Source organism: Cnephaeus nilssonii (genome assembly GCF_951640355.1).
Source record: "Cnephaeus nilssonii genome assembly, chromosome: 5".
NCBI lineage: Eukaryota > Metazoa > Chordata > Mammalia > Chiroptera > Vespertilionidae > Cnephaeus > Cnephaeus nilssonii.
In genome coordinates, this window is record NC_137076.1 from 73,783,859 (window position 1) to 73,801,408 (window position 17,550).

Genomic DNA, 17,550 nt, shown 5'->3' on the forward strand with positions numbered 1-17,550 from the left:
TTTTATATATATAGATGGGGATTTTTCTATATTACTATGGACTAGACAATGTTCATTACTAGTGACTTAACAAATATCCTATAGCAGTTTTCAAATTGTTTGGTCTCAAAACCCCTTTATGCCCTTAAAAATTACTGAGGACTGCAAAAGTCTTTTGTTTATGTGAGCTATATCTACATTTTCCCCAAAAAATTTAAAATAGTTATTAAATCAAACATAATACAACCACTAAAGGTGAACATAAGTAACATATTTTATGGAAAAAATACTTCTGGGAAGAGATGCAGGGATGGAAAGAAACATGTAAATGACAGCTGTATATTTCACTATATGTACATACATATAAACTTAATCTTTGAAATAAAAATGTATTGAACAATTGAATTTTTAATAAAATCTAACTTTAGGATCAAAAGGTTGTGTAGTCTAGTATGGAAGAAGAACGTATTTCTATTTTTCTTTTTCTTTTTCTTTTCTCCTCTCCCTCTCCAACAGGTTCTTGAGTTTTCACTGTTCACAACCATCAAAGTTGCACCTCACCAAGGTCTGTGATACTCCTAAAAGCATTCCAGTGCTTTATCATAGTTACCAGCATGTCCACTCTTCCATTAAACAGACCTCAGAAAGGTTTTCAGAAGAAGTAATCTGACTGACATCACAATTTTTGGAAGACCAACGGCATTGTAAAAGAGAGCATCTAGTAATTCCAAATAATCTCTAACCAAAAATGTAAAGCGAGCGTAGTAAAACAAAAACAAGGGCTTTAAAACTAAATAGACTTAATTTAAATCCTGATTCCTTGGACAAGTTACTTGACCTCTCTAAGCTTTATCTCTTTAATTGGGAGAAAAACCCTACCTAATGACTAGGTTATTTGTAATACTTTAAGGGGTATGTATGTGTTTGTGTGTCTCTCATTACATATTTATACATAAATAAATACATAAAGTGCTCTATATAATATCTAGAACTAGCATATGCTTACTGATTTGTAGTTATGTTATTAGAAAAAAGTTAAAGTCAAGGCTAACATAACTAAATGCCTACTCTGAAATCAGGAACATCACTAGATATTTTCATTTATAGTATTTTATTTAAACACTCACTAAAAACACTGGTATTTTCAGTACTGATATTCTTGACCACAACTTAAGTCTACGTTAAGTCACTTGACCAAGATTACAAGAGCTAGTGAGTCTGTAATATACTTAACAGTCAAAATCAGTTGGCCTGACAGATCCACTATTACAAACTACCATTTTATTTGTTAACAAAAGCATTTGAGTAGCATGTGTACTGAGCATTAGGGAACAAAAATGAATAAAACAGACCCAGTCCTTTTCCTCATAGAACTAAGAAAAGAGACTTTTAACAATTAGACAAATATATATATGATGAAATATATATTTCAAATATGTTTTTAAAAAGTAATATTATTAAAATACCAACTGCAATACTCTGGTTTCTCTTCAGATCGTATAAATCTTTCGCCTTTTAAAATAACAATGGCATATTTCAAAGACCTAGAACAAACTCTCCAAAAATTCATCGGAAATAAAAAAAGGTCTCGAATAGCTGCAGCGATCTTGAGAAAGAACAACAAAGTTGGAGGGATAACAAAACCAGATATATCAACCTATATTACAAAGGCACTGTCCTCAAAACTGCCTGGTACTGGCTCAAGTACAGATATATAGACCAATGGAACAGAACAGAGAACCCAGAAATCGACCCTAACCATTATGCTCAATTAATATTTGACAAAGGAAGCAAGAGCATACAATAAAGTCAAGACAGTCTCTTCAATAAATGGTGTTGGGAAAATTGGAAAAATACATGCAAAAAAGTAAAACCAGACCACCAACTTACACCATACACAAAAATAGACTCAAAATGGATAAAGGACTTAAGTATAAGATGGGAAACCATAAAAATTTTAGAAGAATCCATAGGCAGCAAAATAACAGACATATGTCGTAGCAATATCTTTACAGACACAGCTCCTTAGGGCAATGGAGACTAAGGAGAAAATAAACAAATGGGACTACATCAAAATAAAAAGTTTCTGCACAGCAAAAGAACCATCAACAAAACAACAAGAAAGCCCACTGCATGGGAGAACATATTTGCCAATGTTATGTCCGATAAGGTTTTAATCTCCAACATTTATAGGGAACTCATACAACTAAACAAAAGGAAGATAAACAATCCAATCAAAAAATGGACAAAGGACCTAAATAGACACTTTTCGAAAGAGGACATACAGAAGGCTAAGAGACATGAAAACATGCTCAAAGTCACTAATCATCCTAGAGATGCAAATCAAAACGACAATGATGTACCATCTCACACCTGTCAGAATAAATATCACCAACAAATCTACAATGACAAGTGCTGGTGAGGATGTGGAGAAAAAGGAACCCTTGTGCACTGCTGGTGGGAATGCAGACTGGTGCAGCCACTGTGGAAAACAGTATGGAGTTCCCTCAAAAAATTAAAAATGGAACTTCCATTTGACCCAGGAATCTCACTTCTAGGAATATATCCCAAGAAAACAAGAAACACTAATCAGAAAGGATATATGCACCCCTATGTTCATAGCAGCACAATTCACCATAGCTAAGATCTGGAAACAGCCTAAGTGCCCATCAGCGGATGAGTGTATTAGAAAACTGGTACATCTACACAATGGAATACTACGCTGCTTTAAAAAAGAAGGAATTCTTACCATTTGCAACAGCATGGATGGAACTGGAGAGTTCCATTTTATCAACTCTCTTGTATAAAACCAGTATCTCATATCCCCTATCACTCCTCACCTGCATGAATGATACCCAGGGTGAATATCCTCCTTATCCCTTTGGGCTCTGATAACCTATTAGCCAACAGCTTATGTAGATGTCCTCCTCAACCTACCAGGGCCCTGATGCTCAGCTCTGCTCCAACATGTCTCCACCACCTGACATCAGTGTTCAGCCCTACCTAATGGTTTTAGGACTAAATTATTTAAAAGAGGGAGAAGGGTGAGATTAAAGGTAGGCATGGGGAATCAGAACTTTTAACCTGGACACATAATCATATTCCATGTTCCAGATTCAGTGTCACAACTGAAATTCAAATAAATAATCAACACTTACATAGTATTTCTGTTTATAAAGTATTTTGCATGTATTTTTCATTCTTTTTCTTGTCCTGTTAACTTTTTAAAATTTTAAATTGTATAGAAGTAATGTGTTTATTTATATAGTTCAAAAGTCAAAACAATGCCCGGCTGGTGTGGATCAGTGTTTAAAGCGTTGGCCCATGAATCAGGAGGTCACAGTTCAATTCCCGGTCAGGGCAAATGCCTGGGTTGCAGGTTGCAGGCTCCATCCCAGTAGGGGGACAGGGAGGAGGCAGCTGATCTATATTTCTCATTAGTGATGTTTCTATCTCTCCCTCTTCCTTCCTCTTTTTGAAACCAATAAAAACATATTTTAAAAAGGAAGACAAACAATATAATTAAAAAATGAGCAAAGGACCTAAACAGACACTTCTCCAAAGTGGACATACAGAAAGCCAAGAGACATATGAAAAAATGCTCAAAGTCACTAATCATCCAAGAGATGCAAGTAAAAATGACAATGCAATATCACCTCACACCTGTCAGAATGGCTACCATCAACAAATCAACAAAAGACAAGTGCTGGCGAGGTTGTGGAGAAAAGGTAACCCTAGTACACTGCTGGTGGAAATGCAGACTGGTGCAGCCATTATGGAAAACAGTATGGAGTTTCCTCAAGAAATTAAAAATGGAACTCCTATTTTACCCAGTGATCCCACCTCTAGGAATACTAGAGGCCTGGTGCATGAATTCGTGCACGGGTGGGGTCCCTCAGCCTGGCCGGCAATCAAGGCCTATTGGGAGGTTGGTTGGCTGGTGGCCCCCCCAATCGGGGCATATAAGGGGGGCCAGCTGGCAGGGGTAGGGACTGCGGAAGGTTGGCCTGCTGCCCCTCCCGATTGGGAACCTGGGGGAGGGACCACGGGAGGTTGACCGGCTGGGGGAGGGAGGAAGGGCTGTGGGAGGCTGGCTGGCTGGCCCCCCCATCAGGGCTGATCAGGGGGCCAGCCAGAGGGAGGGACCACAGGAGGTGGGCTGTGGGAGCACACTGACCACCAGGAAGCAGCTCCTGTATTGAGCGTCTGCCCCTGGTGGTCAGTGTGCACCATAGCAACTAGTTGACCGCTCGTTCTGGTTGTTCAGTTGAAACGGTCGCTTAGGCTTTTATATATATAGATATCCTAAGAAACCCAAAGTACTCATCAGAAAGAATATATGCACCCCTATGTTCACAGCAGCACAATTTACAATAGCTAAGATTTGGAAACAGAGTAAGTGCCCATCAGCAGATGAGTGGATAAAAAAAAACCGTGGTACATTTACACAATGGAATACTACATGGCAATAAAAAAGAAAGAACTCGTAACCATTTGCAGCAGCATGGATAGAATTATACTGGATAGAATTATGCTAAGCGATATAAGCTAGTCAGAGAAAGATAAGTATCACATGATAAGTATCACATCACTCTCCCCTCATATGCGTATTCTAATGAACCAAATAAACAAATGAACAAAAATAGACCCAGAGACACAGAAGCATGCAGAGGGAAAAGGGGGGAGGAGGAGAGAGATCAACCAATGAACTCAATGCATAACCCATAGACACAGACAATAGGGTGGTGAAGGCCTGGGGGGAAAAAGGAGAGAGAGCAATGGAGGAAAAAGAGGACATATGTAATACTTTCAACAATAAAGATTTTTTTAAAAAAGGAAGAAAATAAATGTCAAACTAAAATGTTCTATGGTACTAGATTGATGACAAGACAATGTTTTTTCCTTTAAAAATCTAAAAATAAGGGCTCTGAATTATAAAAGCAGGACCAAGATGTTTCATACTGACAAACAAAAGCACCATAATTAAAAATTTTACTCACTTTTTCCAATTAAAATATTTGACATTAAATCAATAACAATGCTCACCGATACTGATATGTCCTCATTTTTTCTCTTAACACTGGAGTCAAACAAGACATTTCTTCCTCGTCTTTCACAGTCTTGATATACAATCAGTCGAATTTGGCTTGGATCAAACTCTGGCAAAGGCCAACTTTAAAGAAAAATAAAGACCAATTAGAGTTATTTAATAAATATTCCACATAAATTTCTAGAAATAAAACCTATATAACAGCCCTAGCCAGTTTGGCTCAGTGGCTAGAGCGTTGGGCTGTGGACTGAAGGGTCCCAAGTTCAATTCTGGTCAAGGGCACATGCCAAGTTGTGGGCTCAATCCCCAGTGGGGGGCATGCAGGAAGCAGCCAATCAATGATTCTCTCTCATCATTGATGTTTCTCTCTCTTCCTCTCCCTTCCTCTCTAAAATCAATAAAAATATATTTTAAAAAACCCTATGTATATAACAAAACCCAAAATTGTATTATTGCTAAAGAATAGATAGATCATTTTATAAAATACAACCATTTATTTAGGATTGAGAACTTAAACAGCTATCACCCTGGCCAGTGTGTCTCCATGGTTAGAGTGTCAGCCCATGCACCAAAGGGCCGCAGGTTTGATTTCCAGTCAAGGGCACGTACTGGGTTACAGGTTTGATCCCTTCATCCAGTTGGGCTCATTCAAGAGGCAATCAATGGATGTGTGTCTCTCACATCAATGTTTCTCTCGCTTTCCCTCCCTCCCTTCCACTTTTACTAAAAAACCAATGGGAAAATATCCTCAGGTGAAGATTAACAAACAAAACAAAAAAAAAAAAAGAAAGAAAGAAAAACCTTATATGGCTATGACATTTTAGATTAAAAAGTAATAGTAAAAGTTGTGGCAAGTATCACTCAATGTATATAAATCACTGTCATCCCATATTAATCTAAATACAGCTTACTTTAAAATATGTAAGTACATTTAATATAACAAAAATAGATATTGATTTCATGACATAGATCCTAATGGCATAAAAGCAAGCCATTAATTTTAAGTAGTTTTGTTACTGTTTTTTTAATATGGAAATGCAAAAACAAAAATAGTTTTCAGTTAAAATAACAGCAGCTAAGTACTTATAAAACAACTAGAGGCCCGGTGCATGAAATTTGTGCACTGGAGGAGTGTCCCTCAGCCCAGCCTGCACCCTCTCCAATCTGGGACCCCTCGGGGGCTGTCTGACTGCCGGTTTAGGCCCTGGTTGTCCCCCAACTGCCCTCCCCTGCAGGCCTGATGGCCCCCTACTACCCTCCCCTGCCAGCCTGGTCCCCCCCAACTGCCCTCCCCTGCTGGCCTGGTCCCCCCTAACTGCCCTCACCTGTAGGCCTGGTCGCCCCCAACTGCCCTCACCTGCTGGCCCGGTCACCTCTAACTGCCCTCCCCTGCCTGCCCAGTCACCCCTAACTGCCCTCCCCTGCAGGCCCGGTCCCCCGCAACAGCCCTCCCCTACAGGCCTGGTCGCCCCCAACTGCCCTCCCCTACAGACCTGGTCCCCCCCAACTGCCCCGGTCCCCCCTAACTGCCCTCACTTGCCAGCCTGGTCACCTCTAACTGTCCTCCCCTGCCGGCCAGGTCACCCCGCAACTGCCCTCCTCTGCAGGCCTAGTCGCCCCCAACTGCCCTCCCCTGCAGGCCTGGTTGCCCCCAACTGCCCTCCCCTGCTGGCCCCATCGCTCCCAATTGCCCTCCCCTGCCAGCCATCTTGTAATGACGTGAGGGTGGCCTTCTTGTGATGACATGACAACGGCCATCTTGTGACAACATGGGGGCAGCCATCTTGTGATGACGTGAGGGCGTGGCACAAGGGCCAGTAGGCTTTTATTAGTATAGATAACAAGTAAAAAAAGTGATGAATGAATCATAAATATGGCACAAAGTCTCATATATAGCTGATGTGAGTAAACATTGCCACAATCTCTTTAGAACAGTCTTAAATTATATACAAAACAGACAAAATGTAATAAAACTGAAGTTGACCCCAGCAATTCCATTCCAGAAAAGTTTACCATTACACAAGAATGTTCACAGCAGCACTTTTTAGAATAGTTGAAAACTGCAAACAATTTAAATGTTCATCAACAAGAGAATGGGTGTATTACAGTATATTCAGACTATGAAATATACAACAATTACCATCTAGAAGCAAAAACAAGCACACTCACACACACAGAGAGAGCTACTGTATTTTTCCATTTTTATAAAGGTTTAAATCAGGTAAAGTTTTATCTAGGGATGCATAATTTTTAAATTATAAGGAAAATGAAGTGATGGCTTCCAAGTTTGGAAAGTGGTTACCTCTAGGAGTAAGGTAGGGGTGGGATGGAAATGTAATCAGAAAAGGACATAGCATGTGGGTTGGGGCACTATCTTCTATACTTTGACTAGATCAAGCATGTCTGACATGCTTGGACTAGATAGTACTTAACTACTATTCACTTTATAGTAAAACTTTTAAAAAGTCGCTGCATTTGTTTTATGTACTACTAGTGACCCAGTGCACAAATTCGTGCACATTGAAAGGAAATTAATTAGATGGTGGTTGGCAGGGTGGGACTGGGCGAGATGGGCTGGACATGCCCTGGAGCCAACCTCCCGTGGTCCCTCCCCGGTGTCTGTGGAGTGAGCGGGGTCCCTCTGGCAGGTGGGGTCCCTCGGACTGGCCTGCGAGGATCGGGCCGAAACCAGCTCTCCGACATCCCCCGAGGAGTCCTAAAGTGCGAGAGGCCACTCTGCAAAGTTGCTGTCATACAGGGTGTGGAACACAAATGCAAGTGTGCAGTAAACCAGATTCAGGGCTGACAGTGCCCCAGCAACAACATAACCCACAGCCGAAGGTGGAATCATGTGGCCCTGTGAGGAATCGGGCTCCCTCCTCTCTGGTTTTGGGTGCGTGGTCACCTGAGAACTGCCGCTGCCAAGTCACTGCAGCTCAGCAGCTCCCGTGTTGAGCATTTGCCCCCTGGTGGTCAGCGCGCATCATAGCAACCGGTCGAAGGGTAGGACGGGCACTTAGCATATTAGCTGTTTATATATATAGATTATAATGCATTTATTTCACAATTTAAACGATTAATGTAATGAGAGAGAGAGAGGGAGGATAGGGAAAGAGAGAAAACAAAAAGCTGTGAATACTAGTCTGGTGAACGGAACACACAACAACTGATAGGACAGTTGCTAAGAAATAGGAGAACTGCCATTCCAGAAGCTGTTTGTCACTAGTTACATTAGGCTGAATGGTCAATTTCTCACAATCCATTAGTCAGAGCTCTTGGTTGGGATTCCTCCTTTCCTTAAGAAAACCTGATCCTTAACCCTATCAATACATGTCAAGCAAATTGTAATTGGCAACATAAAACATCTTCATCCCAAACTCTTGACAGTATATACAATTTTAGTTTTCTCCTGTCTAATCCTTAGCAAATGTCCGTGTGTTAGAAACTGATGAAAGAACCTCATAGACACTGAAGCTAAACCAGAGATTCTTCCCTAGACTACACTATTTTGCATCCCATTGAACTGCTTTTACTAAACTGTCCTTTTAATGTTATGCAAAGGAAACTAAAACAAGAAACTCAAATCAGAAAAGTGGCCTCATGGAAAACAAATGAGCATTTTAGAGGAAGAAATAAAATGGTAGTCACTAAGAACCACCCACTAGCTTTAGAAACAAAAAGTCATTGGTGATCATGGCAAGGGCCATTCTAGGAGTAATGAGTACAGGGGGGTCAAATTGCAGTGGATTGAGGAGTGAATGGGAACAGGAAATAGTAAATTTTAAACTATTAAGGAAATAGAAAGAAAAGGAATCATAAAGCAGAGTGACAGCTGTTGGTTATTTAAAAGGACACATCTGAACATGGATACAGAATACAAGTAAAAGGGCAAGTCTCACACTGAAGAATAACCCTTACACTAGGATGGAAAAAAAGGAGGTAAAGGTGGACAAGATTACAGAAAGATTTGTACTTATGAATGGAAAATGTTTAATGAATTCATGTCTCTAAGAGCCCTATTTCCTTTGCAAAGTAGAAAGGAAAGAAATAAAAAATGTACAATGTGAGAACAGCAGAGAGTCAACAAAGGTAGTGAGAAAGAAAATATGTTAAGTAGGAAATATAAAATTTCTGGGAAATGCTGAAAGCCTACGTGAGGTTGAAAACTATAAATATGTACCAGTCACAAACTACACAGGTCATTTTTGCCAGCTTGAATTTGGATCAGATTGAGCCCAGGTAAGGATTTGGATAGGTAGACAGAACAAAAGGAAAGGGGGGTTATAGGGATAGAGCATAAGACTGACAAGAATACAGCTGAAATGATGGAGAGTGGAATCTAAGCTGGTTAGGGAAGACAGTGAAGTTTGGAGGCTAGCAGATTCGAAGAAAATGGAGGAAGTGTGGTCAAAGGGCTGAAATAACATGAAAAGATACAGGAGCAGCAACTAGATAAGAAATAGAAGACTATAATCACAGGGTAGAATACTATAGTTTAAGATATATGAAGTAGAACAGTTCACTCATCCATTTAATATAGTCATGTGCCTACTATATGCCAAACATTGGTTAAGATGAGGTAAGCAAGAGCCTGCTCTGGAAGCAGAGACACCAATAGCTAACTAAAGAAATAAATACCCCTGGTCAGTGTGGCTCAGTTGATTGGTTATGGTCCCATGCACCAAAAGATTGCAGGTTTGACTGCCTGTTGGAGTCCCCATCAGGGCACAGGCCTGGGTTGCAGGCTCCACCCCCAGTAGGGGGTGGGGCATGAAGGAGGCAGCCAATCGATGTTTCTCTCCTGCATGTTTTTATCTTTCCCTCCCTCTCTCTGAAATCAATAAAAATTTTAAAAATTAAAAAAAAAGAAATAAACACAGTAATTTCAGATAAGTGGTAGATGAAATAAATCAAAACAGGAAATCAATAGACTATGATAGAGGTAGGTGATAGTAAGATGATAGGTATGGAAGTGGAAAAGGTATAGTCACTTTTTTTAAGTGCCTATATGAACAAAATTCTGTAGAGAAAGAGAAATTGGGTTTTGCTGGATGTAAGGTACTTCAACAAATCTTAAACAGACCCTTATTTCATTCATCCAAACCCCAAGACACCCGAAGAATAAAATCCAAATTCCTTTGTTTAAATGTAAAGATGTTTAAAATCTGGTCCTGCTCTGCCTTTCCAGGATTATTTCATGTTAGCCATGATACCATGGATACTGGATATGTGAAATCAGGAAAGAGAATGGCTCTCAGTTTTCAGATTTGATTTAAACAGGTATCAATAATAAAGGTAGAGAATACAAGACGTGAGGGTGGGGAGAGAAAGTTTGGTATAAGGATGTTAATAGGCTAAGTTCAAGGGGCCTGAGACAACTGCAGAAAGATGTCCAATAGACTGATGACAAACAATGGTCTCAGAATAAAGGCTGAGCCTAGAATTCTAGACACAGGAGTTACTGACACCATAGTTGCTAATGAAGTCACTTAGAGAGAACTTATTAATTGAAAAGAAAAAGGAAAGTGAAGGACCAATACACTATAATTTTAAGGCACAACAATATTTTAAGGACAGAGAGAAGACAAGCAGAGAAGCTTCTAAGGAACATCAGTAATGACAGACCATCAGAGTGCTGGCCAGTGTGGTTCAGTTGGTTGGGCATGGTTCCATGCACCAGAAGTTGCTGGTTTGATTCCCAGTCAAGGGCACATGCCTGGGTTGCTGGCTCAATCCCTGGTAAGAGGGTGTGCAGGAGGCAGCCTATCGATGTTGCGTTCTCACATTGATGTAACTCTCTCTCTCTCAAAATCAACAAACTATTCTATTAAAAAAAAAAGAGACAAAAGAGAAAACCCATGGTAAAATGTCATTTCAAAAATCAAGGAAGGTGAAAAAAGGAATAGTGCACAATGCCAAAGGCAGCAGAAAGGCCAAAATGTATAAAAACTACAAGTGTCCATAGAATTTATCAATGTGGTGGTCTTTGGTACTCTTGCAAGAACCATTTCTGTGGAGAAGTAGGGTGGGGATGGGGGGTCAGTCACAACGCAATAGCAATGGATTGAAGGATAAGAGCTGAGAGAGTAAGGATAGTAACTATATGCCATTGGGAAAGATTTCCCTGTGAAAGGGGAAGACATAAGAATAGTCTGACATATAATATCAGTGCAAAGGTTTGAAAGTAAAGTGGGGCCCTAAACACACAGGAGTAAATTGAGATTATCTTGGGCAACCAAGATCTATGGTCACCCTGACAGGTAGAATAGGAGTTGAGGCTACAGAGGTTATTTTCTTTAGGGGGTGGGGGAAGAGACATATTGAGATTTTTTTCTATTTAACTATCAGGGGGGAAAAAAGAATGCTCAATACTAAAGGAGCTTAGACCTTAGGACAGGCCTGAATAAGAGAAGAATAGAGATGGAAATGACATAGCCTTATTAAAAAAAAAAAAAAAACTGGTCAAAGTTATTCTTCACATCTTCAAAGTATGTACCTGAAATGGAGAGGTTTTTTTAAAGCCTTGATTCCCTTTACATTACAATGGAAAGAAGTGTAAATTCTGAAATTTATAGACCTATGAAATTGAGTATAAATAAATTTGTTACCAAAAAAGTTGCCTGGCAAATTAATTCTATTTCAAATACACTAGGAGAGCATGATATTAAATAAAAACAAACAAGAACCCTAAAGTGACTCCTTTATTAGGCAAGTCATTTTAAATGGTTAATAGTCACCCTAGATTTATTCATTTTTCAAGTGAAAGAGAAGCAAAAATGACCTAACTAAAGTCACGGTTCTGGTTAGTGCTGGCTGGTCTCTCCCCTTCCTTTCACTCCCATCTCTACTCTAATCTTCTACTCTAATCTTCTAGTGGTATTCACTTCTAATCAGCACTTCTGACATCTAATCCACCATGCTTCCACTTCATCGTGTTGCCTCTTTTCATCAAAATTTAACTGAAGACATAACTAAGCCAAATCATTAACAGAGGTAAGTATACCATCACCTTCACAAAAAATATCTATAAACTATAGTAAAACTTACCTCAATATTAAGCCATTGTGTTCAGCATATTAAACATTAGTAAGAAAACTACTCAATGATGAACCACAAACTATTTTTAAAGTAAACATGCTGGAACAGACACCTCCTTTACACACTAACAACTCAAAAGACTATATGAATTCCTGTAACATATGTTACTAACTGTTAAAGTAAGGCTAAATCATTCATTCTCAATGAAAACAAGGTGGCTTCCAATGAGCCAAATTTGGTTCTTGGGGAGGGGGGAAAGAAACAAAAATGTTTTAAGATATTACAATAAGTGTGGCCTCCAAAGGGCCACAATACATAAGCAAATACACAATGTATCTGTGGTATTAGAACTTTGGGGGTAGGGGGCTAGGACTTCCAGATTAATGGAAAAACATGTTTCCTAACATTAAGAGAAAAACGGTCTAAGAAAAGATCATTAGGGGAATAATAATGTTTAAAAAAAAGGTTGAGAAACACTAGGCTAAATGCTAGTCTGCATCTCAGTGCATTAAAAACTGTCATGTTTAAAGAAAACACCTAAATAATTCACCTTTTTATTCTATTTGACCAACTCTTCTGTTTCATCAATCATCTTAAAATTGAATTTTATGCACTTGTAGATAAATACCAACCAACTGGTCTCTTCTCTTCCTCTACCCCTATTCCCAATTGATTAGCCATACATTTCCACTTTTACTTAGCATCAAGGAGTCTGGAATAATCTCTGACTCATACAGTACACTCATCACAACTGAAGATTTTTTTTAATTCATTCACTCAATAACTATTTGTATAGTGCTTACTATGTACCTGGTACTATGCTAGTTTTCCTTCCTGAGCCTTATCCATCATTGTTGTCTCACTTAAATGAATACATGCAAGATGATGTAGACTACTCTGAGAACTTATTAACACCCAAAGCTCCTGCAGTAAATAGAGAGGGCAGCCAAGTTTCAAAAGCTATGCACACAAAATTAGAGAAAGAGTCACCAGTACTGGAAAACATTCTAAGTTTGGTAAAGGATAAATTATTGAGGTAGGACGGGAAGGATGATGGAGAGATAAGTGAGGGAGGAAGAGATAAGCAAAAAGCTTTCCCAACATAACACCAAAATGCCAAAGACTGGTCACCATCAGAACCCCAAAGCATCATATTCAATTGGAGAAATATTTTCTGTACATTGGGGAAAGTGATCCAAGTTTTTATTAAAAAACCTGTAGAAGGATTTTGCTTTAAAGAAATCTGATGTTAACTAGCCAATGTTAAATATGTCTCCTGAAAGTAAAGTATATGTCTTAGAAGACTTTTAACATAACATTTTAATTTTTTGCCCCACAACGCAACATTCACCATTCTCTCCGTAAAACATAATAACCAGCAAAGGATGACAAATGAATGTATCTTTATGTATTTTAAGCTAAAAATGTTACATGTGGTTTTTTTAATTCTCACTTCACTGGTCTTTTTCCATTAATCTGGAAGTCCCAATTGTCAGATAAGACAGCTTATTTTCCTTTTGATATATTTACTGTGCATTTTTTAAAAAACAATTAATTGTGAATATATCAACAATTTCCAATCATTTCTAGTAAAAAATACTTTTAATAAAAAATTTAATATCCAGTAACTGAGATATTATGACTGAAATTAATCAAAACATCTATATCTGCATGAGAAACAGAACTACATTTGCATCAGACAATCATTTACTCAGTTTATAGACAGTAAAAACTCAATTTTTTGTCGAGGCAAGGACCCAATTCAATAACTTTTCCCCAACTTAGTGGTCAAAAGACCTTAGGTCAAAATATACACAAAATTATAGAAACCATTTACAGAAAAGTAGAGGAACCATAAACTACATGTAAAAATTGCACTGTAGCAAGTGTTTAAAGTATTGAAAAAATATACATCACTATTTAAAGTATCTCTCATGGCATTTCTGCTAGAAGTCACACATTAAAGCAAGTGCTTAAAAGAAATTTTGCTAAGCAGGCAGGATCGTCACTAACAATGTGCTGTTATTGCAGCAATTTTGCTTTTCAATATAACTCAAACTGGTTTTATAAACAATGGAAATTCCTCCCAAATTGACAACTTATTAATCACAAATTTTAGTTCATAGTTTACTTTGCCTGTTCATGCTTCAGTATCTTCCTAAGTACTACAGGAAGAAGCTGGAAGAGATAATGAATATAACAGAACTTCAATTAATTTGTTAAGTGAGTGAATGAATGGCTATTTCAGGGGGTAGCACTTTAATCCTGGAAGCCTATATATATAGGCTCTATGTACGTACAGTAATTATTTCACTAAGAAATTATAATTCTCTAACCTGACAGAAAAATAATTCCATTATTTATGTTAATCTCAGTTCCAAAGAACTCTGTTATCAGCACCAGATAATCTTTAGTCTGTTTATCTTTAGTCATACTAAATTCAATTATACCCAGAACATTAATAAAATCCTAATGACTGTCATTTACATTTCAATGACAAGCATAGTTAGCTATTGGGCTGTAGGATTACTATCATTTAACCAAATTAAATAATTTACATGAAATGCTATAAAGTAAAAAGATAAGTTATTACCAGTGTTCATTAGAGATCCCCAAAATCCATTTATATTGATCTCATAATCTAGCATGTATAAAATCATGTGCACAAAGTGAAATTTTACATACAATATTTCAGAGAAGGGGATTAATCTGTAACATGAATTCCTGGTGAAATGAAACGTATGCAGGAACAAATTTATATGCCCTGAGAACATAACAGATCATATACCATACCTGCTATCATATTTAGTGTTTTTCAGTAACACATACACCGAATTGAATTCTGTATCTGACCTATGTGGCTTTAAACTTTCTGACATTATTTTTGTATACCTAAGAGCTTAAGAAACTTCAGTGAAACACTGAAAGAACGTTAAAATGAATTGAACTGAGAGAACCAGTATCCAAGTTGTTCAACTTGGTTACACATATTGAAAAAGTATTTTTAAACTTCCAGAGAATTTATTTAAAATACAAAAACAAAAGCCTGGCCTGCCTGGCGCAGTGGTTGAGCATCGACCTATGAACCAGGAGGTCATGGTTCGATTCCAGATCAGGGCACTTGCCTGGGATGCAGGCTGAATCCCTAATACAGGGCATGCAGGAGGCAGCCAATCAATGATGCTCTCTCTTCCTCTCAGAAATTAATAAAAATATATATATTTTTAAAACTCCTACCTAATAAAATGGTAATATGTAAATTACCATCACTCCGCTACGCCCACGATTGGGCCAGCGGCAGGCGCAGGGGGTGGGACTCGGGGTGGCCGGGGTGCCGATTGGGCCAGCGGGACGCTGAGCCATGGCTGTGCTGGGGAACAGAAGGGGCCTCTGGGGCAGCGAGCTCACGTCCCGCCGCGGACCATCAAAAGCGGTGGAGCTGGGTGCCTGTCTGCTCCGGCACCAGGCCTTTCAGAAGCCTCCACCGAGCTGGAGGCTTCCGAAAGGCCTGGTGCACCAGCAGACAGGCACCCAGCTCCCCCGCGATCGAAAAGCAAAAGCGTGGGAGCTGGGTGCCTGTCCGCTCCGGCACCAGCAGACAGGCACCCAGCTCCCCCGCGATCGAAAGCGAAAGCGTGTAGGGGACCCTACACATGCATGATTCAATCATGCACTGGGCCTCTAGTAATAAAATAAAATACCAATGGCATATTTCACAGATCTAAAACAAATATTCCAAAAATTTACATGGGACCAAAAAAGACCCCAAACAGCCACAACAATCTTAAGAAAGAAAAACAAAGTTGAAGGGAATCACAATACCAGATACCAAATTATACTATAATATAAAAGCCCAGCGACCGAATGGCGGAATGACCAGAACAACCAGTCAACCAGTCGCTATGACGCGCACTGAACACCAGGGGGCAGACGCTCAATGCAGGAGCTGTCCCCTGATGGTCAGTGCATTCCCACAGCGGGAGCAGTGCTCAGAGGGCGGGTCCACAGCTGCTTGGCTGACCGGGATGAGCGGCGCTCCCATAGCAGGCCGATCCCCACAGGCCACACCCTCCACCAGTGCACGAATCCCATGCACCGAGCCTCTAGTTATACTATAAAGCTACTGTAATCAAAAATAGCTTGGTACTGGCATAAGAACAGGCATATAACCAAAGGAACAGAACAAGGGAACCCAGAAATCAACCAAAGCCATTGTGCTCAATCAATACTTGACAAAGGAGGCAAGAGCATACAATGGAGTAAAGACAGTTTCTTCAATAAATGGTGTTGGGAAAATTGGACAAGTACTTACAAAAAAATAAAAAGTAGTGAAACCATAAAAATCTTAGAAGAAAACATAGGCAGCAAAAGCTTATATATCTCACACAGCAGAATTTTCACAGATACATCTTCTAGAACAAGAGAAAGGAAAAAATAAACAAATGGGACTACATCAAACTAAAAAAGATTCTGCACAGCAAAGGAAAGCATCCTCAAAATGCAAAGAAAACCTATTGTATGGGAGAACATATTTGTCAATGATACATCAGATAAAGGGGTTAATTTCCAAAATATATAAAGAACTAATAAAACTCCTATGCATTTTTAAAACAAAGTCAAAAGTCTTTATTTTCTAAATAAGGTAAAGGCAGCATATCAAATACCACCTTTTATGTTACCTCTAAAAGAGTCACATTAAAGAAGTCTTCGGTTGTAGATTTTTTAAAATATATTTTTATTGATTTCTGAGAGGAAGGGAAAAGGAGAGATAGAAAGATCAATGATGAGAGAAAATCATTGATCAGCTGCCTCCTACACACCCCCTACTGGGGATAGGGCCTGCAACCCAGGCATGTGCCCTTGAGCGGAATCGAACCCAGGATCCTTCAATCCTCAGGCCTACGTTCTATCCACTGAGCCAAACCAGCTAAGGCAGTTGTAGATTTATAAGAGCTCTAACTTTAAGATCAATTTTTGAAAGCCATAAACCTGATGCCTAATTTTTTTTTTTTACTTCATCCATTTCTATTATTTCCTATAAGATTTTGGAGAATTCATTCATAAAGGCTCTGTCATTATGAAGGAGTAATCAGGCCAACTAATAAAGGTCATTCCCAGTATAAAACAAAGCCACCTAGATTCATAGGTCTGCATATTGAAGGAGGTAATAAGCAAGGTTAGACAATGGTTAAATATTAAGAAAAGAATATACACACAATTAAAATTATCTAGAAATGTGACTTTAATTTTGGAGATCTAGAACATTTAGTATGTCTGAAATATTTTAAGAAACACAGTCACTGGATCTGAGATTCCTTCCAACAAAAGCTCTCTGCCTGAAAGGAGACTGGGAAGCTTCTACAGCAAGACAGACAATATTGATAATTTTCCTCAAGCTCTAACTACTGAGGATCATTAAATATCATCAATTAATTTGTAACTTATGAGTACTCAAATGTTACTTATTGTAACAAATGAGTACT

At 38.9% G+C, this 17,550-nt stretch overlaps 1 protein-coding gene across 3 annotated transcripts in view; it reads right to left on the reverse strand.

Annotated features, from left to right (window-relative positions):
- The window catches only part of FNIP1 (folliculin interacting protein 1), a 102,506-nt gene that overhangs the window by 63,402 nt on the left and 21,554 nt on the right, over positions 1 to 17,550 (reverse strand). For 2 of the 3 annotated variants that reach the window (XM_079773204.1, XM_079773203.1), the window contains exon 2: positions 5,026 to 5,152. In XM_079773204.1, the coding sequence (XP_079629330.1) occupies positions 5,026 to 5,152 (127 nt within the window). Of the gene's footprint in view, positions 1 to 5,025; positions 5,153 to 9,667; positions 12,152 to 17,550 lie in introns of those variants that run through there. The other variant, XM_079773205.1, reaches the window with a different exon arrangement.